The sequence below is a fragment of the Saccopteryx leptura genome, chromosome 1 (assembly GCF_036850995.1).
Source record: "Saccopteryx leptura isolate mSacLep1 chromosome 1, mSacLep1_pri_phased_curated, whole genome shotgun sequence".
Classification (NCBI taxonomy): domain Eukaryota; kingdom Metazoa; phylum Chordata; class Mammalia; order Chiroptera; family Emballonuridae; genus Saccopteryx; species Saccopteryx leptura.
Window position 1 is genome coordinate 174739815 of NC_089503.1, and position 26624 is coordinate 174766438.

The following is a 26624-nucleotide window of genomic DNA, read 5'->3' on the forward strand; positions in this document are numbered from 1 at the left end:
GGGAGGAGGCTGAGAGCCACTGTCCTCAGAGGGATCAGTGGGTACATTGCTTTGTGGTCAGAGCCATCGGGGGCTACAGACAGCAGCCCAGGAGCCTTGGTCACTGCGGACAGCCGGCCAAGGGGGACAAGTGGCAGAAAGGAAGCAGGACAGGGAGGCAGATGCAGCTGGCAGAGGGCTCTGCTACTGCGTCTGAGTTGTCACCCTGCCTGCAGTGAGGAACCAGTGAGGGACGTGAGCAGGAAGATGGGCCAAGCAAACTTGAGCTCAGAACAGCCTCCTAATAGCAGGGGTGATGGACTACAAGGGGCAAAGCTGGAGGCGAGCCCTCGAGGAAGCTGTTCCAGTGGTTTGGGAGCCACGGGAAGAGAGCAGGAATGGGGGCAGCAGAGATGGGAGGAGGGGCGACGCTCCAGGAGCCTATGGGGGGAAGGCACCAGGGTCAACTGAATTGGGGTCACGGCGTGATCCGGTGTGGAGGGCCAGGCAGCTAATAATACCATCCACCAAGATGGGGAACTTGAAGAAGGGAAGAATACAGTTCTGTTTTAGACAAGTTGAGTGGGGCAACAGCTCATTAGAAAAGTCCAATAGGCAGTTGCATAGCCTCATCTGGCCCCGGAAAAAAATCTGAGGGGGGGGCCCTGGCCGGTTGGCTCAGTGGTAGAGCGTCGGCCAGGCATGTAGGAGTCCCAGGTTCGATTCCCAGCCAGGGCACACAGGAGAAGCACCCATCTGCTTCTCCACCCCTCCCCCTCTCCTTCCTCTCTGTCTCTCTCTTCCCCTCCCACAGCCAAGGCTCCATTGGAGCAAGGATGGCCCGGGCGCTGAGGATGGCTCTGTGGCCTCTGCCTCAGGCGCTAGAATGGCTCTGGTTGCAACAGAGCAGCGCCCCAGATGGGCAGAGCATCGCCCCCTGGTGGGCATGCCGGGTGGATCCCGGTCGGGCACATGCAGGAGTTTGTCTGACTGCCTCCCCATTTCCAGCTTCAGAAAAATAAAACATAAAAAACCTGAGTGGGGCAAATACATGCAGCTCTAGGTGGTGATTCGAGTCACGGGGTAGGTGAGCTTCCCTGGGTAGACTAGGGACGGGCCGCAAAGAGACCCAAGACAGTGATGTTCCAGCAGTCACAGGAAGAGAGGATTTCGAGAAAAAGTTGGGGAGCACTGCTCAGAGCCCAAGAAAGATGAGAAGAAGACAAGACTCTGTCGTGCCCATGGATGTGGCATTGACGTGTCTTCTGGGGGTGACCTTGACCAGGACAGTTTCAGTGGAGTGGTGGGGGTGGAAACCATGTTGCAGTGGGTTGAAGAGGGAGTGGGGAGGAAGGGAGAAGACTGAAAATGGACTGTTATCTCTAGGAGCTCATCTTTGGAGGAAGGAGAACTTTAGGAAAGGGCCCGGATCAAGGAAGGGTTTTGATTGGAAATGTTGGGCCTCTCGGCTGCTGAGAAGAGCCAGGAGGCACAGTGGTCAGGTGGAACCGAGGGACTCATACTCTCCATGGTGCCAGCCCCCACCTCATCTGCCGGGCCTCTTAAGGTTTATGACATCTCCCACTGGCCAGTCTGTCTTGGGGATGTGGCCACTTCCCTCGGGAACAGTTATTAAATAGATAAATCTGCACCCTGGTCTATCTTCTCAGAGCCTCTGGCCACGACAAGTAATCTTTGCAGAAATTCCCCAGTGATTTCTGATGCACTGGGCCATCACCAACGTAGCAAGCTCTGTGAACAGTGCAGCGAAGGGCCAGCAGGAAGCAGAAGCCGGTCCCACCCTCCATCCAGGACTAGCAGGTCCCGGGCCTGTCCCCTACTTCTGCCCTCACAGTTCTGAGTGATCTCCAGCAGCCCCAGAAGAAGCAGACACTCATTTGCCAAGTTCCAGGGAACGGGGCTGTCATCCACCAGGACTCTTCTGACAGAGTAATGATACAGAAATCCTTCATCTCCTTAAAGGTGTCTTCCTGAGCCCAACTGCGCTAGGATGGGCTGCAGGAAACAAAGCCCCAAAGGCAACTTGCTGGGGCCACATCCTCTGAAGATGACCACATAGAGTCAAGTCAGAAAGAACATTCTGGCTGCTCACACGGGCTTTGGTGCCAGGCCTGGCCCCCTGAGACAACAATGAACAATGCCAAGAAGTTCAACACCCTGTCTGTCTGAGAACAGGGGAGCCACGTGGTTGCTCATCATTCCTTCTCCTAAGATAGCAACTGGGCTCTTGTGTAACTGACCCCACCTACTGGAACTGACAAGGACTCAGGCTCCGGAAGCTTGGAAGAGCCACAGGCCTGTCTGTCCTTCCAAACAGGAGGCACAAACAGATGAGCGTCGCAGCAGACACAAAGGGATGGCCTGACCCCAGGAGATCTCTGCTTGGGGTGTGGTGCTGGGAGTCACAACACAGTCACCCTTGTGTTGGAGGAGAGATAAGAAAAGCATCCTGTGCAGAAAAGCTTTGGAGGGCTGACATGCCACCTTCAAAAGTGAGAAGGGGCTGTCAACACTTAGTCCTTTAAATTCTTGCTTATGCAAAAGGAGGCGTCTGTCCAAAGGCTACACCCCTCAACCTGCTTTAACCACTGGGGAGCTGGGTCCAAGAGGTTCCATCCAAGAGATCAGGGGTAAAGAACAGGTGAAATGGGGGCCCTCTCAGTTCTGCAAGCCCTTAAGGTGCTTAGCGAGGGAGAGAGAACCGTGCAGACGGGCCTGCAGTGGGGGACAGTAAGGCCAAAGCTGCACACTCCCTGTAGGAACATTCCTTAAATCTCCTTTGTTTCAGAAAGATAATAAACACCCAAGCCGAAACTGACTTCTAGAAAAAGACATACTTGACCTCATATATCTAACCCCCTATGTGTTTTGCGGAGTCTTTTAATCTGGTGTGCATGTAGGTGCTATCTGCTCTAAGAGAGGGGATGAAAGCAGCTTTGATTGCTAAAATATACATGTTTGACTGCAAAGCCCTCCTCTTGAAGCAGTTCCAGTAATGATCTGGAGTTCTTTAGGGAAGTGTCATTGTTATAAATTTATAAAACCTAAAGGTACATACAAGAACCACGGCTGTGCTGGGTCTGCCTGTTCCCCGTGTCTCCAGGGTGTTCATCAGCCTACCTGCTTCCGCCATATCAAGAGAACCCAGAACGCAGAGCCAGGTGCCTGTCTGGGTACTTGGCAGGCCACAGGCGCTGCTGCAATTAGCAAGCTGGATCATGATTCAGCATCAGACGCGGACAGCCTCCACTGGAGCATAGCAGACAGCTTAAAAATAGCAGGGCTGCGGCTGCATCTCGCCAGCCCAGGCTCCCAGTGAGGCAGGGCAGCTGCTACCAGCGAGGCCTAGAGAGGGTCCCACCACCCACCCGCCTGGGGCCCGCCTTCCAGCTCTGACAGTGCGTGGGAAGCTGAAGGGGCAATTCTATCAACCTCCCCACACAGAACACCCAGCTTAGAGGTGCCGGTGGTCCCTGGATCCACCGATGGGGCACCCGAGTGTTTGCAGCTCCAGATCTTGGTTTAAAACCACAAACAGAAAAACATTCCTCATTCCTCCCCTGCATTATAAATATAATGACAACTGTGAGTGCATGCATCCACATCCATAGGGGGCGCTCCCAACTCCTCCCTGCCCAGTGAATGACCAGCAAGACGACCACTCAGCCTGAAGGAGGGAAGCAAATATCTTGGTCCAGTGGGAGGGGTTGGGACTCTGTGTTCAGAGAGGCCTGGGTTCAAATCCACGTCAACAACCTGCCTCTTATTGGCTCATCAAGACCCCGCTCTGTCTTGGCCAAGTTCTGTCATTTTGTGGGGTCTCACTCTGGAATAAAACAGAGTTATTGATCACTCATTTGTTGGCCATGTGAAAGGTAAACGAGGCCACATGCAAAGCAATCAGAAGGGTGCCCAGTGTAAAGGAGTCTCGATAAATCAACACCTGCCTTTCATGGCTTCTTCAAACTCAAGGCTGAGGTGGGCCACAGTCACAGTGAGATACCAGAGGGTCCTCATTGTCCTGCCATTGGTCTAATTGCCATTTCACTTGTGTTCTCTGGGTCCGTGATATTTTCTAGATAAAACCTGGCCGGTTGGCTCAGCGGTAGAGCATCGGCCTAGCGTGCGGAGGACCGGGGTTCGATTCCTGGCCAGGGCACACAGGAGAAGCGCCCATTTGCTTCTCCACCCCTCCGCCGCGCTTTCCTCTCTGTCTCTCTCTTCCCCTCCCGCAGCCAGCCGAGGCTCCATTGGAGCAAAGATGGCCCGGGCGCTGGGGATGGCTCTTTGGCCTCTGCCTCAAGCGCTAGAGTGGCTCTGGTCGCAACATGGCGACGCCCAGGATGGGCAGAGCATCGCCCCCTGGTGGGCAGAGCGTCGCCCCTGGTGGGCGTGCAGGGTGGATCCCGGTCGGGTGCATGCGGGAGTCTGTCTGACTGTCTCTCCCTGTTTCCAGCTTCAGAAAAATGAAAAAAAAGAAAAAGAAAAAAAAAGAAATGCTCTACCCACTAACCCAAAGGAGACTTAAAATAACAAAGAGGTTTGCCATTTTTCAGAGAGCAGCAGTATTGAATAGATGTCACTTGTCCTCGAATTAATCTACAAAATTAACAAAAATAATTCTAAAATGTATCTGGAAGAATAGTTTTATGGGACTGGCTGAGAACATTTTGAAAAAGAGGAGTAATGAGTGGGGATTTGCTCTGTGAGATTTTTAAAGGAACAGTAGTAAAATCATGTGGTAATGGCATAGGGAGAGAATCAAATCAATGGAATATAATAGAAGGTCCAGAAACAGACCCAAATATCTAAATGATGTTAGTATATTATGAAGGTGGTATTTCAAAACAGCGGAAAACAAGAGAACGACTCAGTAAATAGTGTTGGTGCAACAAGCTAGGCATTTAGATGAACATAAACTATATCCTCATTTCCCCCAAGACACAGAAATGAATTTCTAGATCGAGTAAAAGTTTAAATATAACAAATGAACTATTAAAAGAGAGGCATCTATTTAAGTAACCTTGGGTTGGCAAAGAACTTTCTAAGCATGACATCAAATGGAAGACAACATAGAGGGGGGGAAAGTTCACAGAATTATCATAAATGCATTAAAAGGCAAATGGAAATAGCAGAAATAATTATCGTAATATATGTGAGAGGGTGAGCAGTTAAAGAGTTTTAACAAATGGATGAAGAAAGGATTTTAAAAATCAAGAGAGATTTCAAAGAACATGAACCAATGATTCAAAACAGAAAATACCAATGGCCAAGAAAGACATGACACTTTCTTCCCTCTAGCCACACCGACCTTCTTTTGGGTTCTTGACTATTCTATGCTACCTCCTGACACAGGATCTTTGCACAGGCTGTTCCCTCTACCAGGAACACCCTCTCCCTAGATCTTCACTTTGTTAAATCCTTTGAGTCTCTGCTCAAAGGAAACTTCCCTAGAAGAGCCTTCTTTCTTTGAACACCCCCACCCCCAACACAGTCTAAGCCAGATTTCCTGTCCCCCTAGGTAAGCACTTTCAACACCAAGTCATATTCCTCATGGCACTCTTTACAGCTTGTAATTAAACATTTATTTTTTGGGATTCTCAGATTGTCTCTCCCAGTGGACAAACTGCCTCCCCTTTTTTGATAATCATTGTATGTGCATTGCAAGAGTTAAATACACTCTGGGATAGACATAAAATGGAGTACTCTACCGCAAGTTAAAGTGATGCTATTGAAGATTAACTTTCATATGAGTATAAAAGGTATCACGATATATTGTTTAGTTACAAAAACAGGTCACAAAATAATGCGCCTAGTACCATTTCAGGGAAAAATATGTACACATAGAAAAGAGACACACATCACATTTTTAACAGAGGGATAGTGTGATGTTTATTTTCTAAATTTTGCTTATCCAAATTTTCTTTTAAAAATTCAACAATAAGTATACACACACACACACACACACACACACACATACACTCTCTCTTTTAAATAAGGAAAAATGATTAAAACTAGCTATGGTTCTCCCTATACCCACGGAGTCCCTGTGTCATGTCTATAGGAACTGTAGGGGGTGTCCCTTTCCACAGGTTCACCCTGACCCTCCTCTGCCCCTTCATCTTTACTTCCCCCAACAGAAAGAAAGAGAACACAGCCCAGCTCCAAGGCACCGGGTAGAACTCTGTTTAGCCACCTTTAAGCCCCAGATTACCCATTTTCAGAAAATACAAACTAAATGGATGAGCACAGCAGATTCTAAGAAAACCTTTGTTTCCCACTAAGTAGCCAGACTCCCAAAGACAGCTCAAATGGAATGTGAATTACAACTTTGGTGATCTGTCTACACTTAGCCAGGAGAACTATATCTACTCAGTGCGTATCTGTGGACAGCTGACCACCTAATAAAATAGAAGAAGGGGCATTTGCAGGTTTTGATATCGAATGGCAAAGACCATTCTTACAGTATTTCAGCGAGATGGGTGCATGGTATGGGTCCGGCATACACTAGGTATGAGATAGGGAGACCCAGGCAGGTAACAGTGTCACAGTCAGATGTCAGGGGTAGAGCGGATAGGGACCCAGCTTCTTGGGTGAGGAACTCCCACGACTACAAGTAGGTGAGAGTTCAAGTTCCCCACATGTCTGGCGTTCCTAACACAGTGAGGCTGTGCTGACATCGCACTTTCCCAGGGCTCTCTCTCCTGAAAATACAATTGGCCTGATTATTTGTAAGAAAGGAGAGAGCCAGGCTATACTTCATACACCTAAGGAATTGCTTTGAAGAACTGTTCATGGCTGAGCAAAGCTTCCCCTTGAAGAGCCGCCAAGGGCATTGTCCGCGTTCCTTATCTATATGAGCGCCTTACATCAGATTTCAATGCCAGAAAAACTCCCAGCCCCGTCCTGTCTGCTCCTGACCCCATGGCCTGGGCATCATCAGGATGGACAGCTCTCATTTGAGCCTGGGCACAGTCTCCTTGCACAAGGTTCTAAGACAAAGTAGGCCTGTCTGTGGTCCAGGAGGGATTGCACCTGTCCTCATGGAAGGCAGGCAGATTGCTTCCTTGAGTCCATCTGGACGATTCCCTGAGTTTAGAACATTTAGTACTGCTTCTGTTCCAGCCTGGGAGTTTGAGGCTGAGAAAGAAGACAGATTCTGCAGAAATACTCACACCTTCCTCTCTGTGGTCTCCCTCCTCTCTCCTCTCACTCATAACTCCTCATCTATTCATCTCTTTCTCTCTATATATAGCGTCTTTCCCTTATTTAAGGGGGGGGGGGGAGATGACACCAATAATTTACTATTATGTACACACAGACACAGCTTCTGTTATGTAAAAAAAAAATCAGATGTTGTAGTGAGGCCAGTGAGGCCCACTTATGTTGAAGGGATGCTCACAAATCACTCATGAGAATGCGGTCCCCAAAGTCACTAATGTGTTTGTCACAGAGGCGCTGCTTTTAGCTCCCAGCCATTTTCTTTGGCTCTGCAGAAATTCACACGTTGACCACCCCTTCCCTAAACGCTCCTGTCCCTGGGTTTGGCAACACTGCATTGTCCTGGCTTTCTGTCAATCTCTCTGAACAGTCCCTTGGTCTCCTTTTAGGAAAAGGAGGCTCAGAGAGGTTCAAGGACATGTCTAAAGTCACAAGCTTATTAACAGATACAGCTGGGATTCAAAGCCAGGCTTTCTGACTGTCCCTCTCCACAGCCTTCAGGGGCATCACTCACAGGCCCCTTGTCCCTTAGTCTTCTCTAGACTACTGAACACACAGTAATTACTGCTTCCCAGGTTATGACTCCTGAATCTGCATTTACAGCCCCAACTTCTCTCCTTCCACCATCATTCCCAAATGCCTGCAGGGCAATTCCACCTGCGTGTCAAAATTTAAATATCTTAAGACCAAACTCATCATCTTTCTAAAATCAGCGTTTCTTCCTGACATCTCCATTACAGTTAATGATCCTGCTCTTCTCTCTGACACCCACACAGGAAACCTCGGGCTGCAATTTCTTCCCTTGATCTTCCCCTGTTCTCTTGAATTCATCCTTTGAAATGTCTTCCCGGCCGCCTGTACCTCCTCTGGACTTTTAGCACCCCTCACCTGGAACACCTCCTCCTGGCTGCCCGTCTCCACCTCCACGCAGTGTACTTTGCCTGCCCCCCCAATGTCAGAATAAACCCAAGAGCAGGCTTATCATCCTCGGTCCATGGACATTTGGGGGGTTGGGTAGCTCCTTGCTGTGGGGGCCACCCTGGGTGTTGTAAGATGGTCAGCAGCAGTCCTGCCCTCTAGATGCCAGGAATGCACCCTCCTCCCTCCCTTCAGTCATGACACCCAAAAAGGTCTCCAGGTATTGCCAAAGGTCCCGGGAGGGGCAAAGTCACCCCATTTAAGGACCATGGCCCTACCACCTGGCACAAACACTGCTGAAACTCTCAGTGGCTCGCCAGTGGCCTCCGATGAGTTCTTAGGAAGGAAATAATTTTCAATACATTAGGAAATGATGCTTCCTATTTATGATTTTCTTTCTCTTGAGGTTTTAGGCTTCACCCCCTTTGGGATAGGGTTCAAGCTGTGCTGGGAAAAGAGAGTCTAATGAGGAGAAGCAGACGGGGCAGCAGACAAATTCATCTGAGTCCGACATCTGGGACTCTGGTGGCCAAGCACCCCTAGGCTGGTGGCGGGGAGGCAGGTGGTGGTGGAAAGTCAGGCTCCAGGGCCAGAAGGCTTGGATCAGAACCCCAGCCCATCACTTCCTAATTCTAGGACCATGGGTCTGTCCTTTAGTCTCTCTCTGCTGTAGTTTGCTTGCCTGAAAATGAGGATGAAAACAGTACTTAATTCATAGAGTTACACGAGTTAACATGCATAAAGCAGTTGAAAAGCACCTGGCATAAAGCAAGCAATTGATAAATATTAGCCATTACTAGTACCATTATTGTTTATATCATCACTACATTTCTAGCCTTGCTGCCTGTATGTCAACAAAACAGGCTCTCAGTTCAAGCCAAAGAGAGCCCCACCTGGGAAGGAACATGCCCTGTGCTTGCCCACGGCCACGCCTAGGGTCATGCTCTTTCTTCTATACTCTTCAGTTCTTCTTTCTTTTCATTGACATTGTACACCCTTCTCGAATGACTTCCCTATTACCAATCCTGCCTTCTTCAAGCTGAACGCCACAGTATTCCTTTTTTTTTTTTTTTTTTCATTTTTTTCTGAAGCTGGAAACAGGGAAAGAGAGTCAGACAGACTCCCGCATGCGCCCGACCGGGATCCACCCGGCACGCCCACCATGGGGCGATGCTCTGCCCACCAGGGGGCGATGCTCTGCCCACCAGGGGGCGATGCTCTGCCCATCCTGGGCGTCGCCATGTTGCAACCAGAGCCACTCTAGCGCCTGAGGCAGAGGCCACAGAGCCATCCCCAGCGCCCGGGCCATCTTTGCTCCAATGGAGCCTTGGCTGCGGGAGGGGAAGAGAGAGACAGAGAGGAAAGCGCAGCGGAGGGGTGGAGAAGCAAATGGGCGCTTCTCCTGTGTGCCCTGGCCGGGAATCGAACCCGGGTCCTCCGCACGCTAGGCCGACGCTCTACCGCTGAGCCAACCGGCCAGGGCCTCGCCACAGTATTCTGATTTAGCCCTCGACACAGACTTCCTTCTGTCATTACAGGGGACTGAATTATTTCCCAACTAAATGCATCTCAACCCCTAAGGGCAGAAGTCATATCTTAGACATCCCTCTCTAGAATCTGCGATAGCTCCCTTCACAGAGTAAGTACTGAGTAATTCTAACTTAAATGCATAAATGAAATAATTCATCTAAGCCATGAGTTTATCACACTGATTTCTTATCTGAGACAAGCATTTTAAAACATATGAGTATTTGACCTCTGCTATACTGAGCTGTGTATTCTGGCTAGCATAGACTTGTAAGAGGAAACTTTTTCAATTTTCAGTTCTTAGTTGTAAGGTCGTAAGCGTGACAAATACCATTTCTCCTCTGTTTTTAGTATGTTAAGTGTTGAGTGAATATTCTCACACTGATCAGTAACTGCACTTGGTACTTCTGCTTCCACACTGGCTTGGCGGATTTCACTGCAGTAAGGCAGGGTAAGACCTCACAGTTCCTGTTCATGGGTGTGATGTTCCTGGCATGAAGGGCAGGGTTCCAGAGTGCGCATGCTCCTGGGTTTCGGTGTGAGGGAGCCCAGCCTGGGGAAAACAACCTATACCGCACATACTGCCTGAAATAACGGGCTCCCAGCCATCCGCGTACCACACAAAAGACCTGAGTTGGAGCCCCTGCTCCCTGGGGACAACATCTCCCAGTGCACTGCCAGAAATGGCAGGAGAGCTGTCAACAATGCTGTGGATGTCACCAGAAAGGGACTTGTCACACGGGCCATGGACCAGCACACATGCCTGGGCAGCTGACTGCCAGTGTCCTTTGGCCAAGCCTCAGGGGACCAGAGGGCCCCAGTCCAGTGGAGGAAAGTGTCAGGCATACAGAAAGATGACAAGACAGAGGGGAGCAAACAGACAGTGACCTTCCCAGGGGAATGAAGTCTGAAAACAACAGCATATTGAAATTCTCCAGAAATGTGCAAGGCTATCTGAGTGTCCCCTGTAACTACAAATGTATTTAAAGGAAATTAAAAGTACTTAACAGCTTATGAGCATATGAAATACATTGCTGAAGACACAGAGGGGAAAGGGGCCTATTTGAGAAGGGTTAAATGACTTTACAGAGAACAAGATTCATAGGACAGAAGGAATAATGAAAGTGATAAGGGCTGGCACTCATTGACCTTGTCTCCTGGACCAGGCCTTGTTGTAAGTCTTTTCCATGCATCTCATCTAATACAATCCCTAAAAGATGAGTCCTGTTGTTAGAATCCCCAGTTGTCCAAAGAACAGCAAATGATGGTACAGAAAAGCCCCCCGGAGAGAAGGGGTCCCAGTCTCAGCTCTGCCACTGACCAGCTGTGAAATCGGCAATGCACACCCCTCCCCGGGTCTCCATTCCCCTGCCAGTCACTACCATAGCCTAACTACTAACCCAGAGCCCAGACTAAATCAAACAGATATCTGAATAACAGGGACATTTACTATGTTTTTAATACTCCTTATGGCAAAAATAAAAGAAAATAAACAATTTTTTCTCACATGCACTAAAACCATCAGTTTATAATACTGGAAACAGTAGCATAATCACAGTTGTAAAGTCTCTAATGCCTCAATATGTCATACCAACATGGTGAATTACAGACATAACTGACACAAAAGCATCGCTTTCCCCTGTTTATTAGAAAACGTCTCTTTCTGTCCCTATTTTCGGGCGGGGGGAGAATAAAGACGGATATCTTCCACACATAATTGTGGTAATAGCACAGGCTTTAGGGTCCCGCTTGTCATTCTTCGCTGACCCTTCCATCCCGCCTGGCCCGTGCCTTGCGCACAACAGAGGCTCAATAAGTGTTTGTTGAATAAATGATCATCTTACCTCTTCTCTATTTATTTTTTAAAACTATCTACAGAGAACCCTCTTAACAGCAGAGTTCTAAATGGCACAGTGCTTGCAACTGCCAGGGTGTGTGAAGGGTTAGATTAAAGGAGCAGCTTTCTGATGGTCCTCGGTCCAAGTGAATTTGTCAGCCACCCTGTCTGCTTTTATATTTTCTTTCCCCAGTACACCTTGACCTGCAGCCCACAGATGTTTAAGCCCAAAACTTAAAGAGGAAGATATATATATATATATATATATATATATATATATATATATATATATACCTCAAGCCCTTGAAAACAACTTCCTTCGCTGCAGTATGTCAGTCTGTAGGCGCAGACTCACTCTGAGCAGCTGGTCCTAAGCCTGTAGTTATTTTATTTCTTTTTTAACCTTTCTTGGGTCATGAACGCGTCTGAGAACCCGTTGGAAGCTGCAGATCCTCTTTAGAGAAGTGCCTACACTAGTCTGTATGCATGCTCAAGGATGGGGGAGGGGCAGCTCATAGACTCCCAGAAGTGGTCCATGGCACAGGGCTAAGAACTGCTAGAACAGCGGTTCTCAACCTGTGGGTCGCGACCCCGGTGGGGTCGAACAACCAAAACACAGGGGTCGCCTAAAGCCATCGGAAAATACATATTTATTATACAATACATTTTTAAATAAAATATGTATTTTCCGATGGCTTTATGGCTTTAGGCGACCCCTGTGTTTTGGTCGTTCGACCTCCGCCGGGGTCGTGACCCACAGGTTGAGAACCACTGTGCTAGATTGTGGGGGACACAGGTGGTCAGCAAAGGGAGGTAGGCCCTAGCTGCCTTGGTTCCACCTTCTTAGCTCAGACCCCGTCTTTAACGGAAACGGCTGCTGGTCTCATAACACCAGCTCCTTAGAATGGCACCACCACCAAACCAGCACACAAGAATCATTCAGGATCTTCATTTGTTCCAACATAAAACATCAGAAAAAGAACAAAGAAAATGTTTTGACTAGGAGAGAAGAAATTGTCCCACAAAAGAGAAATTCAAAATGACTTCGCAGTACAATCGGAGATAACTTCTTATTATGGTAGATATTAACCAATCACTTTTCCACAGACTAACTCCATGTAATAATTCAATATTTACTTGACCTAAACCAGGGCTGGGCCCACTGGGTGGCCTGGGGAACCCCGCACAATTGACTTTTTAGTGGCCAGCAGCTGTAATCGAATAATGGGAATGTCTAGCAGTAAGTTGATTAGGTTAAAGCAAACACTGCGGCCCTGTATTTGGGAAACTATGCAAATTTGAGCTTCCAGATAATCTCTGGACCGTGCCAGAAGTGTCTGCATGCTGGTCTGTGTAGAGCAAACCTGAGAAAACACTTGGTGAATGTCTTAATGAAAGGCATGAATAGGTAAAAGAATGTCTTGTAAATAACCCCACCACCACCACATACACACACACAGGCAAGTTCATGTGGCTACACCTTTGTTCATATTGCTTCTTCCTCCTCTTCTTCACCTAGTTGCCACTCTTCCTTCAAATTCAGTTCTTTTTACACCTCCTCCTGGAAGCCTTCCCTGATCTCCCTTGGTAAGGATAAGAGCTCTAAGTCCCCATATAGTAGTATCTTTTCATCAGAATTAACATATATCTTCCTTTAGAATCTGCTAAGGACTGAATCATGTCCCCCAATATTCATATATTAAAGCCCTAACCCCAAATGTGACTGGGTATTTGGGCATAGGGCCTATAAGGAGGTAATTAAGATTAAATGAAGTCATAAGGGTAGGGTTTTAAGTCAACATAACTGGTGTCCTTATAAAAAGAAACATCAGAATACTTCCTCTCCTTCCTCCCTCTCCCTCCATGCACACACACAGCAAGGAAAGGACACATGGGGACACAGCTAGAGGACAGCCATCTGCAGAAACTAACCATGCTGGCACCTTGATCTTGAACTTCCAGCCTCCACAACTATGAGCAAATAAATTTCTGTGGTTTAAGTCACCCAGTCTATGGTATTTTGTCGTGGCAGCCCAAGTGCACTGATGACACATATGAACACATAGACTTGATCTCTTTGAGGTCTGGGGTTATAGCGTACTTCTATTTCTAGTCCTAGTGCCTACTTAACAAAATCCTTGCACATATAAATTGCCTAATAAATTCCTGCTGAGTAAGCATAAGTGTGAATGATAGAAGATAAGAGGCTGAAAGTCCTGCTCACATTCTCACCCATAGGTGCTCAAAGCCATGTGTGAACCCATCAGGTCATGGTGAAAACTCTGACCCTCGAGTGCTGTCACTCACCGAGGGACAGGCAAGGTTTAAGGCAGAGCCAGATGGCAACCCTCCCACTGTCCTTCCTGCCATTTATGCAGCTGTTGTTGTATCTTGAACAAGATGTCAGAAGCAAGAGAGAAGAGAGAGTTTACTAATAATCAAATGCTCCACTTAACACGCTCTTATTCAGAGAGGAAGAGGTCTTGGCTGCCGAACCTGGATGCCAAGTCCACTAACCCACTGAACAGTCTGTGGCTGTGGGCCTGGGACTTGGCGTCTGGTGGTGTTGTGCGAGGTCACCGCCCCCTAGGACTGCACACCCACTGCGGATGCCTGCAATAGGGTTGCTAACTTCCCAATGCTTTGCACATTCATTAGTCACTAGGCAGGTTTCCTGAGTATCAGAACATGCACAGCATGGTCAGGGAAAAGGAAAAATAAAAACATGAACCAGCTGTGTATGTTAGCTTCCAGAAGCTTCTCTAAGTAAAAAACAAAAACAAAAACAAAAAAAAAACCCCAGTAATAATGACGAAGTTAATGAGACTGACAGTCAATACTTTAGTCAAATCCCACTACATGCCAAGCTCTAGCCTGTGTGCTTTTCATATATGAACCTATGGCATCTTCACAACAGTTCTATGGAATGGCTCTTATGCCCATTTCACAGATGTGGAAACTGAGGCAGAGACAAATTAAGTAGTTTGCCCCCCATCTAAAGCAACCAAGCAGTAGAGCTGGGATTCAATCCTAGGGGGTCTATCTCTAGATCCTTGTTCTTAGTGACCACCCTAATGTGCCCCATGGGTGACAGAGACCTTTTTCCCTCTTCTTTAGAATGACAGGGCTGGACTGGGCGCAGGGTTTTCATAGGTGGGTGAAAAGTTATGAGGAGGTACTGGGTGGAAAGCAGGTTCACACCCAGGGGAAAGCAGGAGGGGGCTTAGGGGTGCTTACTCAGTCCTTTCAGTCCCCACTCTGTCCAGGTAGACCCTGTGGGAGAGCTAAGGGGCTTTGCACCAACCCCCTGGACCTCCCAGCCCAACATCCATGATTGCACTGTTCTGAGAATTCTCAGAGCTAGGGAAGCCAAGGACCATTCACAAGGTCATAGAAAGAATGGAAATGAGTTATAAGCTGTCTCTTCAGGGATGGGAAGGCTCTATGAAGGCAGAAAGGGGACACGACGGGGAGTCCAGGCATGGGAGTGGCTGTGTGGCAGCCAGCTGGAGGAACCCACCCCGCACCTCGAGGCAAAGCGAACTAATCAGACCAGCAGGTCTGATTTGAATTTTGCCCCCTGCCTTTGTTTCTCCTGGTCAATGGACAATCCTTAGTGCAGCACCTTCTGAAACTCTTAGTGAGCATGGGGCCATCTCCTCTTGAACTTTAGGAGAGCAACTGCATGTGACTAGCTTAATCTGGCAACAGTACTGAAAAAGTAGAGTTTAAATGTAAATTGAAGGCCCAGGGAGACATGGGCTTGGTACCGTCTCTCATGTTTGCATGGAAGTCAGTTTCTGCTACCTCATTGGGAACATGACCCAGTTTAGCAACAACATCAACACAGCAGGTACTAGAGAAAATGCCAACTATTACAAGACCGAGGCACGTAGGAGGTGAGACGTACACAAACCATGTAGCAAAGTGCAGGTAGATAGAGACCAGTCACCAGCTCTGCTAGATGAAACCACGCTGCAAGGAGAAAGCTGAGACAGAACAAATTTTAACAGCAGCGGCAACAGCAGACTCATGGGAATATGCTCTTGAACATGGCTGTGACTCACCCAAGGCCCAAAGGTGACTGCTACAGAGACAGGGCAGGTTAATCAGCACTTTTAGGGCCTCTGTATGTTTGGGGAGCCCCCAAAGAATTGGGTTCTCCTCCATCTGGCGATGACAGAGGGCAGAAGCTCTGCATACTCATGACCATGTAAATAAAATCTGCAGAGGCAGGGGTTCAGCAAAGCCACTGCAGGGATGGAAGGTGAGGGGTGGGAATGCCTGGCTACTTCATTAAACCATGCCAGACCCTTCTGTATTAATTCAAAGCTCAACGATCAGGTCTTTCTTTAGGAACTCCTTCCCCAAATTAGACCCTGGCATTCCAGGAGCTCATACATGGTAAAGAACTGAAGACAGTCAGGGCCTAAAAGGAGGCTGCAGTGAGGTGACCTTGGCTGGCTGACAGCCTGCTTTCCTGATGGGCTCCCTTTGAGGCTGGAACACAGACAGAGGATTCCCAGGTGTTCCCGCTAAAGGCAAGGAATCCCAGCATCTCCAGCCCCCAGACACCCAAAAGCAGCATCCCACTTGCAGAGCTATAAAGAGATCCTCAAGAATTAGACACAACTGGCAGCTGGAGGTAAGAGGAGGCATTCAACGTGAATAAAGCAAGCCTCTCATCTAAATGCAGCTCCCCATCCATCCCACGGTCCCACCTGAGCCTGAAGATGCTGGCCCACAGCATCCAGATGCCTCCAGTAGCCAAAATGCCATGCAGGGTAAGGGGGAGGCAGACAGGGACACGGAGCACCTGCCTCCCTCACAAGCCCCTGAAGCACCTATAATGAATCACTCACCTGCTTCACGTGTTCAGTGTCTCCCCAGCCCCTCCCCCAGGCTTCTGTGAGCCCACAAAAGGGACTGACTGTGCTTTTGGGCCAACAGCTGTTGAGAAGTTCCTCTCGATGGCACAAGGACCTTCTCCCTCTCCAGATGCGGCTGTTCACTGAACACGCTAGCAGCAGGGACGGAGCACAGATGGGCACATCCCATTCTGAAGCAAAAGAGCTCGTCCGCTGCCTGACAGCATGTCCATACAAAACAAGCTCTCCCAGGGGTCAGGACCTGCACGTGGGGAGGTGTTTACATGTTGTGCAGAGCATCCCTAACACTCCCTTCCAACTTAGGGAAGCAAAAGGCAAAAATGGCCCAAGGCACAGTAGAGAGAGGTGTCCTTCCAAGCCTGTGATCACAACTGTTTTGTATTTATAAAACACCCTGTCTTTTGACCCTGCCTCCTCCAGCCGCGCACACCCAGTCCCCTGGGAAGTGCAGGGGAACAGCCCTATTACTCCTGATTTCCAGATGAAGAAACCAAAGCATGGAGAGGTTAAGTGACTTGCTGCGGAGGTGACAGAACTTGTCACAGGCAGTGTGGGTGACAGAGGGCTCACTCTCTGACAATCGCACCTTTGGAGTTAAGTGACAGCCCGAGAACAGGAATCTTTGAAGGACAGGGAGCACAGAGCTGCCCAAGGACTGTGGAGGAAGGACAAGCATGGGAAACACTGAGCACCCCAGGAATATGGGAGGTGTGACAGCACAGGGGAACTCCTCCACCCACCACCACAACACTCCTGCACAGGGTCCCTTCTGCTCAACATCTCTAGAAAGGAAATACTCAAAGCCCCCCATGGCCACCTAGTGACACTGTTGAACTCTAGTTCTCTGGTAAGCTGTGTCCTCCCAGTGAATGCTGGAAAACATTCTGACCCTTCTACAGTCAAGTCTCAGACATCTCTATGTAGACCCATCACCCTCCCAACCACAGCCTCCCCCTCCCTGGCCCTGCTCCCCTTTCAGTCCAGTCTCTATGGCCATCTAGAGCTCAAAGGACTTACACCATCCTACCAATAACACAAGAATGAATCTCCTGCTCCCAAATCAGAATGCGTGATCAACAGCCAGGATCAAGTTCTGTTATTGCCGTACTATTATCAATACTGATCATTGGCACAATGGCTCCTCCTCCTTACTGGCTTCCTCTCTTGATGCTTAAATGGGCAGGTTTCCTGGGCTTCATCCTCAAATGTTCTTCTTGGTTCACTGTACAGTCTCTTCCTGGGAAAGCCCACCCCCTCCCGCAGCCCCGGCAACCCTGTTCATGTAGACAACACACAAATCTACGACTCCATCTCATCGCTCTCCTGAGCACCAAAGCGGGTTTTCAATCGCCTGATGGACAGATGGTGCCCAAATAGATGTCCCGCAGGCAACACAAGTGTCCTCATCCAAAATGAACTCATTAGCCTCTCTGTCACTGACCACTGCCAGGGCTCTGGGAACTGCTCTCCCTTCATCCCCACATCCACCCGGCTTCTCTTTCACATGCATTTATATTCCTCTCCAGTTAAAGCCCTTATCATGTCCCTCCTGGGCCAGTGCAAGAGGGTCCTAACTGACCCTCACTAGAATACAAGTTCCCCAAGCGCAGGGCTTTGTTTTGTCCTCGCTGTACCCTCCATCTAGTCACTGGCAGGTGTACAATAAACAGTTAATGAGTAAGGGCCCCTCTGTCTCTCCTCCATCTTTTCTGACACAAAAATCCCATCATGCTATGCTCCTGGGGATTAATTTGTAGGCTCCCGGCTGCCGACACATAATGCCTAGCTGCCGTGTGGGTTCCACCTGCCTGTCTAGCCTCTTCTCAAACTCTTTGTCCTTCACAAGGGCTGCTCCAAGCTGGTCCTTGTTGCCCATACATGTGCCTTCTCCTTCCGGGCGTCTGCTTATGCTATCCTCTCTCCTGAAAAACAGCACCTCTCAACACCTGCTCTGCCTGGAAAATGATTTTATTACTTAAGATTTATGGGAGGTGGGGGTTGGGGAGATAAGTGAAAAGGGGAAGGGATTAAGAAGTACAAATTGGTTGTTACACAACAGTCACGGGGATGGAAAGTACAGAATAGGGAATATAGCCAGTAATATTCTCATAACTATGTATGGTCAGATGGGTGTGAGATTTACCAGGATGATCACTAAGTAAGTTATGTAATGTCTAGTCACCAGGGTATACACCTGAAACTAATATAATGATGTATATCAACTGTAATTGAAAAATAAAAATAATTTTAAAATGGGAAAAATAAAAAGATTTAGCTCAAATGTCATCCTTTTAGGCTGCTGTGGGACCTGTGACACCATATCATGATAGAGAGCTCTGTGGGACTCCTGGGACCAAGGATCAGTGACCACCTAATAATCTCAATACCACACTTCCATCTCGGCCTGCACCATTGCAGATTACCATGCATTTGTCATGCTATATCTTTTCAAGGTAAAGGAAGCTTGTGGTAACTCAGCACAGTGCAAATAGCAAGCATGCATTACCAGTTTGCAGGTGATGATATTGGTACCTCAAATAATGATATTTTCCCCATCAATGCATTTGATTCTCACAACCACCATGGGAGGCAGGTATTGCAAGTATTATTCCCATTTCACAGGTAGTGATAATAAAACTGAGGCAGAAATTAGGTTACTACCACTTAGCCAGTTGGCAACAGTAGCAAGTGGCCATGTGTACTTTTTACTGGACAGGTCTTTGGCGGGAGAAACTAAAAATATATCCTCCTCTAAGTCATTGTGACAAGCCAGTGAGCACCTCCCATCTACAAAACAATGATGGTAACAGAAGGGTAATAGAAAAAAAAAACAGGAAAAACTTAAGTAAGTCTTTTAAAGGCCACATAGTGATTCATAAGTGGAGTGCTCTACACCAGAGGAATGACAAGTTTCTAAAAGATAATTTCCCCATTCTTTTTTTTTAAGTATGACTTAAACACAGAGGTGGCCCCAATCAGCCATTCAGAATACACTGTCATACTAAGGCTTAAATCTGCAGATGCCCTCCCACAAAAGAACTGTTAAAATGCGTCCTCGGATTAGATTCCTGAGACTTAGCGTTCATTAACCGAAGGAGTCTCATAGAGCCTCTCACAGGAATAATCCTCAAAACCTATCAAATTTTCCACAAAACAAGTAGGTCCTGTTGTTTCCTGCCGGGTGAGGCTCAGAATCTTCTGAAGGTAAGTGGTCAGGGAAGTCCTGAGGATTCTTCTGCACACTGAGAATCTGAATTTGGAAACCAGCTAGATCAGTAACAATGTTGCACACCCACAAATCATATAGAACCCCCTGCAAAAATGGATTTAATTTCTTTCTTAAAAGAACCTCCCTCTTGCCTGACCAGGCGGTGGCACAGTGGATAGAGCGTTGGACTGGGATGCAGAGGACCCAGGTTCAAGACCCCGAGGTCACCAGATTGAGCGCGGGCTCATCTGGTTTGAGCAAAAAAAAAGCCCACCAGCTTGAACCCAAGGTTGCTGGCTCCAGCAAGGGGTTACTTGGTCTGCTGAAGGCCCGCAATCAGGGCACATGTGAGAAGGCAATCAATGAACAACAGGTGTTGCAACGCGCAATGAAAAACTAATGATTGATGCTTCTCATCTCTCTCCATTCCTGTCTGTCTGTCCCTGTCTATCCCTCCTTCTCTCTGAAAAAAAAAAAAAAGAACCTCCCTCTTACTGGTTCACCAGATTCCATCATATGTATCTTTGATAAATGCAATCGGACCGAAGAAATAAGGTCTCTCTGGATTTTGCTATGCTGAGAAAAGGGGATACAGCACAATGACTGACCCTCACTGTGCAGCTCTGCTCCCACACTGGTAATTCCGGCAGATTAAAGTCCCCAATTTCAAACAGAAACATGAGATAGCCAGGTCAAACCTTCGTTTCCAAAAAAAAAAAGCCTGACTCATCCTTTCTTGAAGAGCTCAATTTAATGGGATAATGATGAAATGACCATTGATCAAGTTTATTGAGCTCTGCAGTTCCTCTCATTTTTAGGAATAAAAATCTGGAGACTAGGCATTTGTTCTGCAGGTTCACATTCGTGTCTGCCCACAGCCCTACCCACCGGGGCCTGAGTGTGCCTTCGCTCTGGTGTAAGATAATAGAGGCTCATCCACCACAGCGCTCCCAACTTCACTGGCAATTCCAAATGACATCAAGAATAATTTTGTTTTACTTCTCTGATGTCCCTAGTTTACCTTGTTTAAGATTAATAAAGCAATTCCAATCCTCTCAATTAAAAAGCTATTTTAAAATGCACTTCTAATTCTAGTTTGTGAGCTACTCATGTAATTATTTCTATTTGTTTTTTCTTCTTAAGCGGGTAATTTCTTCTGTCTCATAATAGCGTGGGATTCTTTCTTCTTAAAGAAGAGAAAATATTGGGCCAAATTCCTCCCAAAAACTTAGCATCATAGGTTCTTCCCCTTTAACCCTGGGCAGCAGAGTAGGCAACTTTCATAAACCATCTTCTCTGGTTCTTACGTCAAAGTTAACCTTTCTGATGGACCTGGAGGCTGTGATGCTGAGGGAAAGAAGCCAGACAAAGACAAACACCATATGATTTCACTTATCTGTGGAATCTAAAAAACAAAACCAAAATAAACAAAACAGAAACAAACTCATAGAGAGGAAAGATTGGCAGTCACCAGATAGGAGTGGGGTTGGGGAGCAGGATGAAAAAGAGAGGTACAACTGGCCAGTTATGAAAACAGTCATAGGGATATAAAGCAAAGTATAGGGAATATAGTCAATAATATTGTCATAACTAATCATGGAGTCAAGTGGGTTTTGGGCTTAACAGGGCAATCACTTTGTAAGGTATTTAAATGTCTAACCACTATGTTGTAGACCTGAAACTAATATAATATTATATGTCAACTGTAATTGGACAATAAATAAAAAAACATTTTTTAAGTTTATCTTTTTGAGGTGCTCCAGCCATCCCCTCCCTCAGAGCCCACCTCCTCTCTGGAGCCCATCCTGGTATTTCCTCCAGCCTCCGAGGCCACCTCCAAATGGAAGTGGCCTCTGCTGCCATGAAACTCCTGCACCTTGTCACCACCCCTGGGAATTCTTTTCACTGGGCAAAAAAAAAAAAGAGTAAAAGGAAGGTTCTTATAGGTAAAACAAATAATATACAATAATGCTTGGAACAGGGTGGGGGTGGTATGCTATATGTATTCAATGACTGAAGCAAAGGCCCAGGTGGTGACAGCATGATCGTAGCCCTCCCCACTACTACTGCGTACCTTCATGGAGCATCTACATGATTCCATTGCTCATAACCACCCCGTAAGTTAGACGGCATCATCCTCATTTAATGGATGAAAAGACTGAGCCTTTCAAGGCCCCAAAGCTATCAAGTAGCAGAGCTTGGCCTGGGCCCCTGATAATATTGGGATGTGCTAATGAGCCTGCCTTCAAGGACTGATTTATTCTCTGCCTACATGGACCACTCCGGGCAGCCCTCAAACTCGTCCCCCAAATACCGCATCTGGTAACATGGACTGGGATGAAGGAAGAGAAAAGGGGCTAAAGCCATGCTCCATGCAGATTGCGGGGACCTGTGTCTCCATATCAACCTGATGTTAGCCCTCTCAGGGCATTTGGTCTTAGCGGCCCCAAATGAGGGTCCTTTTTCCTAATTTACAAAAGACAATCTGGACAGAGCTACCCAAAAGTCACCTGAAGCCAATTCAGGCTCCTGAAAGCTCCCCTAGGGCTCAAAGAATTGAATCAAATCGCTGGCATTCGGGGACAAAGTATTTTGTTTTTGATAGAGTCCCCCCTCTCCCCCCGCCGCCTTTTCTTCATCTGATCATTTTCTCAATTTCCCCCTTCCTCATTCAGGCTTTCCCTGTCATATCTTTCTTTCTCCCGGATAAGACTATTATATCTTGCTATTGTGGTGTTCTGTTTCCATTGAAAGCAATCAGAAATGAAAATTCACATTTCAGAACAGTCTATTAAATATGGACCTTTTTGTGGGGAAAATAAAAGCAAGCACTCTCTGAAGGCTGATTTTCAGCTCTGTGTATCACCTGGAGATGAGACGCTGAGTGAGACCTGCCTCCTCCCAGACCATTTGCATTTGGGTAACTGAGGGTGATGCCAAAAATCTAGAGTCAGATGACTTATTTTAAGGAATGCCTTAGTCTAAAACATCGCTCATCAAAGTGTGGTCCTTGGACTAGCAGCAAGGGCATCACCTGTGAGCTGACTGAAAATGCAGACTCTCAGGCCCCACTCCATACCAACTGAACCAGAATCTGTCTTTTAGCAACATTGCAGGTTGATCCGTTTGCATGTTCAAATTTTAGAAGCATTGGTCTAGAATTAAGGTGAATTTCCTTTTATTACCATTTTAGAGCCCCCCCCCACTCCCACCCATGTAGGTTTCTTTCCTAAGAAAGACATCTCTGAATAGTGAACTGCATAGAACATTCCCACCACCATTCTCCACCCAAACTGTATACTCATAGGGAAATTCTGGAATAATAAATGTTCTTCCAGAAATCACAGTGTGAGCCTGAAGAAGTTCAAGATCAAGCAGTATGAGCTCCTAAATAGAGGGATCTTGAAACTGGCAAGAGGTGACAGGCAATCCTTCTTCCCAGTTTCCTACTGCAAGATTCTAGATCTCTGTGCTTGACATCTTCTCCCCCCGGAAGAGAGGCATGATCGGCATGCTATAGAGCTGGGTGGGTGACTAATAGGAGGCCAAGCGGGCCGTGCATAGCACGGAGCTCTGAGATCCCAGAGCAAATGGCAGCACTGAGCACACAGCCTTCAAGTCTGACCTGTGCTCAGACCTCACACCTCCAAGAACAACCCTCAAAACATACATAGACGAGCCCTGATTAACCCATCATCTACGTGGGAGAAAAGGACCAAGCAGAAGGGGAATCACTGGACCTGGTTTGAGGGAATAACTGAAAGCAAGAGAAGAGAAGGGGGAAGGAAATGAGTGCTCTCTACTCAGTGCCGTCCTGCCCACCTATTCCCACTCACCCGTGAGAGCAGCTAACATCCAGGGCCCCACAGAGGCTCTGACCACAGCCCTGGTAGCAGGGGCCACCTTGATGTTGCCCTCTATGAAGAGGAAGCCTGTGCCTCAGAGACATTTCTATAAAAATAAGAGTACCAAGAAAGTGACTTTTTGCTAAAAAAATGAAACCAAAAACTGAAATAGGGCCCCCATCCAAAGCAAGGGCTTTCTCACTAAATTTGACCAGCCCGTGATGGAAAGTTCCTTTATAATCTGGGCGTCTTTCAGATCTCTAAGTGGGGGTCCTGTGTTACTTGATGACTCTGTGTTCAGATCCAACTGTTATTCCCCTCCCCCATTTTTGCTAATTTTTACTCATTTTTTTTCCATCCTCACCTTGGAATTCTCAAAAATAGCAATATTTTAAAGCACTATAATGATTTATGTATACCTATCAATACTTGTCTTTCCACCAATTATAATGTATTTATATATTAGCAGTGTCTCAGCTCTGGAACACAATTCTGTCCTTTTAACAGGAGCATATCAGCAAGCTCTCACAGAAAATCTGGGAGGGAGAGCAGTGATGAACAGCAGTGGCCATGGAGGCAGAGAGATTCTTAGGCTCTAAAATTCAGACAGGACCTCCATCTCTCTCCCTCCCCCACAATCCAAAGACAGCCCCTCCCCCAGAACCGTGTATGTTATAAGTTGGCCATCTATGGAGTCTGAGGCCACCACCACCTTTATTTTGGATAACTTCCACTTCTTAGAAAAGCGCTCGACTTTACTCCCTCTGTAAATCAGGCCTGGAGAAGCCACGTAACCCTCCTGAATCACATCTAGAAAAAACCTCCACATCCCCTCCCTGCCCCCCACCCGCACAGACATGCCTGAACGCATCACCTCCCAAGGAAAGAGAAAGTTAACTTTCAAGTAACTGTCCTGCAGCCAGTCTGGCCGTGTTCTCAGACCCTTCACAGTCGCAAAAGTGGTTCTCGCAATGGAAACCTGACCTGTGTCTGCTGAGGGCACCGACAAGGGTCAGAGGTCCACAGCACACACTGTCCACAAATCTCTCCCTCTCTCTCACTCTGCCTCGCTGCCAAAGTGAGGATAATAGGCCAGTCTTACTGTCTTTCCTTCAGAGAAGCGGGGCTGGGCAGCTGGTGGGAAGCTCCAGACAGAATATAGGTGTGTGAAGCTGCCCGGGTTCCAGAGGAATTTTTTGGACACTCCAGGGGTTTTGAAAAAGGATGGTCTTAGGATGGGACACAGGGGCTGCTCGGGTACCCCAGAAATCTGAGCGTACGAGGGAGTGGCAGGGCTGTCCTGCCCATCAGGCTCCCCTTCCCTGCCACCCTGGGTCCTCCTGGTCACAGCGGAGTCACTCACCTCCCGTGAGCTGTGCAGGGCCAAAGCACAGGGCCAGCTGAAACCACAGGATCAGGGCCAAGAATCTCTGGGGGGACTGAGGCTGCTGCTGCTGCTGCTGCTGCTGCTGCTCTAGAAATCCATCTCCATGGCTCGGGTTCATTCCATAATACATCTTTCATCCACAGAGGGCATCCGGCTTGCGAGAGTCTGCAACCAGGAATGAACACGACAATACCCCAGGCTGCCTGGGCTCTGGGAACCACGCTCCCGCTCCTCCACCATGGGACAGGGGTAGGGGGAGGCTCGGCTTCCCCGGCTCTATCCCTGGTCCTCCCCTGCCCCCTTTCCCACGGCACGATCCCACGATCCCCCACCCCCGCTTCCCCCCAGCGCAGGTCCACTGAGTAACAGCCGCGGCGGGATGCTGCGCGTGCTGGAAGGATGGAGGAGGGGAGGGAGGGCAGCGGGTAGCGCACATTGGCTCTGCGCGGGTCCCCGGGATCCAGCGGTTGTGACCATGACAGGAAAGTCTAAAGCCTTCCAGCGTCTTGGGGCTGAAAAAAAAAAACACTTTTCCCTGGGCCTAGACCCATCACTAAGGAATCTCACGGTGTGGCACCAGATTCCCCAGGATACTTCTCTGGTTTTTCCCCAGGATGGAGATGGGTCCTATTGCCCGGTCCCCAAAGAGATTGCTCTGCGCTGTCAAAAAATTCCTTCCCTGGGAGGCACTACCAAGCACCAACTCCCCGTCCTGGGCCTGCGCGCGCCTCCCCGGGATGCAAAGCCCTTTCCGGGGCTCTAGTTCTTACCTGTGGGTCTCATGCATGCAGCTTCCTTCCCTCCTCCGCCGCCTCCCCCCGCCTGTCTCACCCGCATCTGTGCGCGACCTCTGCCGCCGCCGCTGCGCGAGCCAGAGAGACAGAAGCCTTGGCGGCGGCGGCGCCGGGCTCCGGCTCCCTCCGCCCGCGCTCTCCCTCCCTAAGCTCCTGGAGCCGCTGGGTGCGGGGTGGTGGGGGAGGACAGCAGCCCGGCCGCGCGCCCCCGAGAAGGCGCCCGCGCGTCCGCTACCTGAGCTCGCGAGCGCGCGGCGGCGGCCGCGGCCGCGGCGCGGAAAGAGGGAGGTGACAGGGGCGGAGCGGAAGCGCGCTTTGGCCGCGAGGGAAGGGGACCCGCGCAGGCGGGGAATGGGAAGGGGGCCCGCCGCCGCCTCTGCGACCAATGGGAAGCCGGCGCGCCTGCACCTGTCGGGGCGCGAAGTGCAGGCCACCGCTCTAGCACACGCGCGCGGGTCCCGGTCGTCCCCTCCCTGGCGCTGGACCGCGGTCCCCTCCTGGGTTGAGCGAGAGCCCAGTGCCCGCTGCGGCCTCCACGCGGCGTCTAGTGCCCCCAGCGCCCGCGCAGCGCAGGAGTGTGCTCCACTTTAAGCCGCTACCATTGTGGTAGCGCCAAACCGTAGGACAGGAGTGAGCTGCCGGGCGGGTCACCAGGTCCTGACCCTCACCGCCAACAGGGTTAGGTTGGAGGGGCGGGGTGCCGCCCATTGCTACAGCCTCTTATTTTCCAAAGTTGTCCGTAACCCTCTCCCCTCCCCAGGGTCAAAGTTTTTGCGTGTCCCCTTGGATTCCGAAGGTAACTCGCCCCCTCCCCAGGTCCTTAGCTCTTTGACCAGCGAACTGCGGGTGTCCTGTGCCAGGACTCTTGAAGCCTGTCTTTGGGATGCACTGGCCCCTCAGAACCTCCGCCCGGTGGCGCTCTCCCGTGGTCAGGGGTAGGGTGATCTGGGCTGCAGAAAGTCCGGTGCCGAGGACCGGGTCTCCCTGGGGCGGTGGAT

At 48.8% G+C, this 26624-nt stretch overlaps 1 protein-coding gene across 1 annotated transcript in view; it reads right to left on the reverse strand.

Moving 5' to 3' along the window:
- SUSD4 (sushi domain containing 4) overlaps positions 1-25908 on the reverse strand; it is a 111665-nt gene extending 85757 nt beyond the window's left edge. The window contains exons 1-2 of the mRNA XM_066380577.1: positions 25603-25908; positions 24809-24997 (exon numbers count right to left, since the gene is read on the reverse strand). Of these exons, the coding sequence (XP_066236674.1) occupies positions 24809-24962 (154 nt within the window). The 5' untranslated portion in view covers positions 24963-24997; positions 25603-25908. The remainder of the gene's footprint in view (positions 1-24808; positions 24998-25602) is intronic.
- Between the last annotated feature and the right edge of the window lie 716 nt (positions 25909-26624).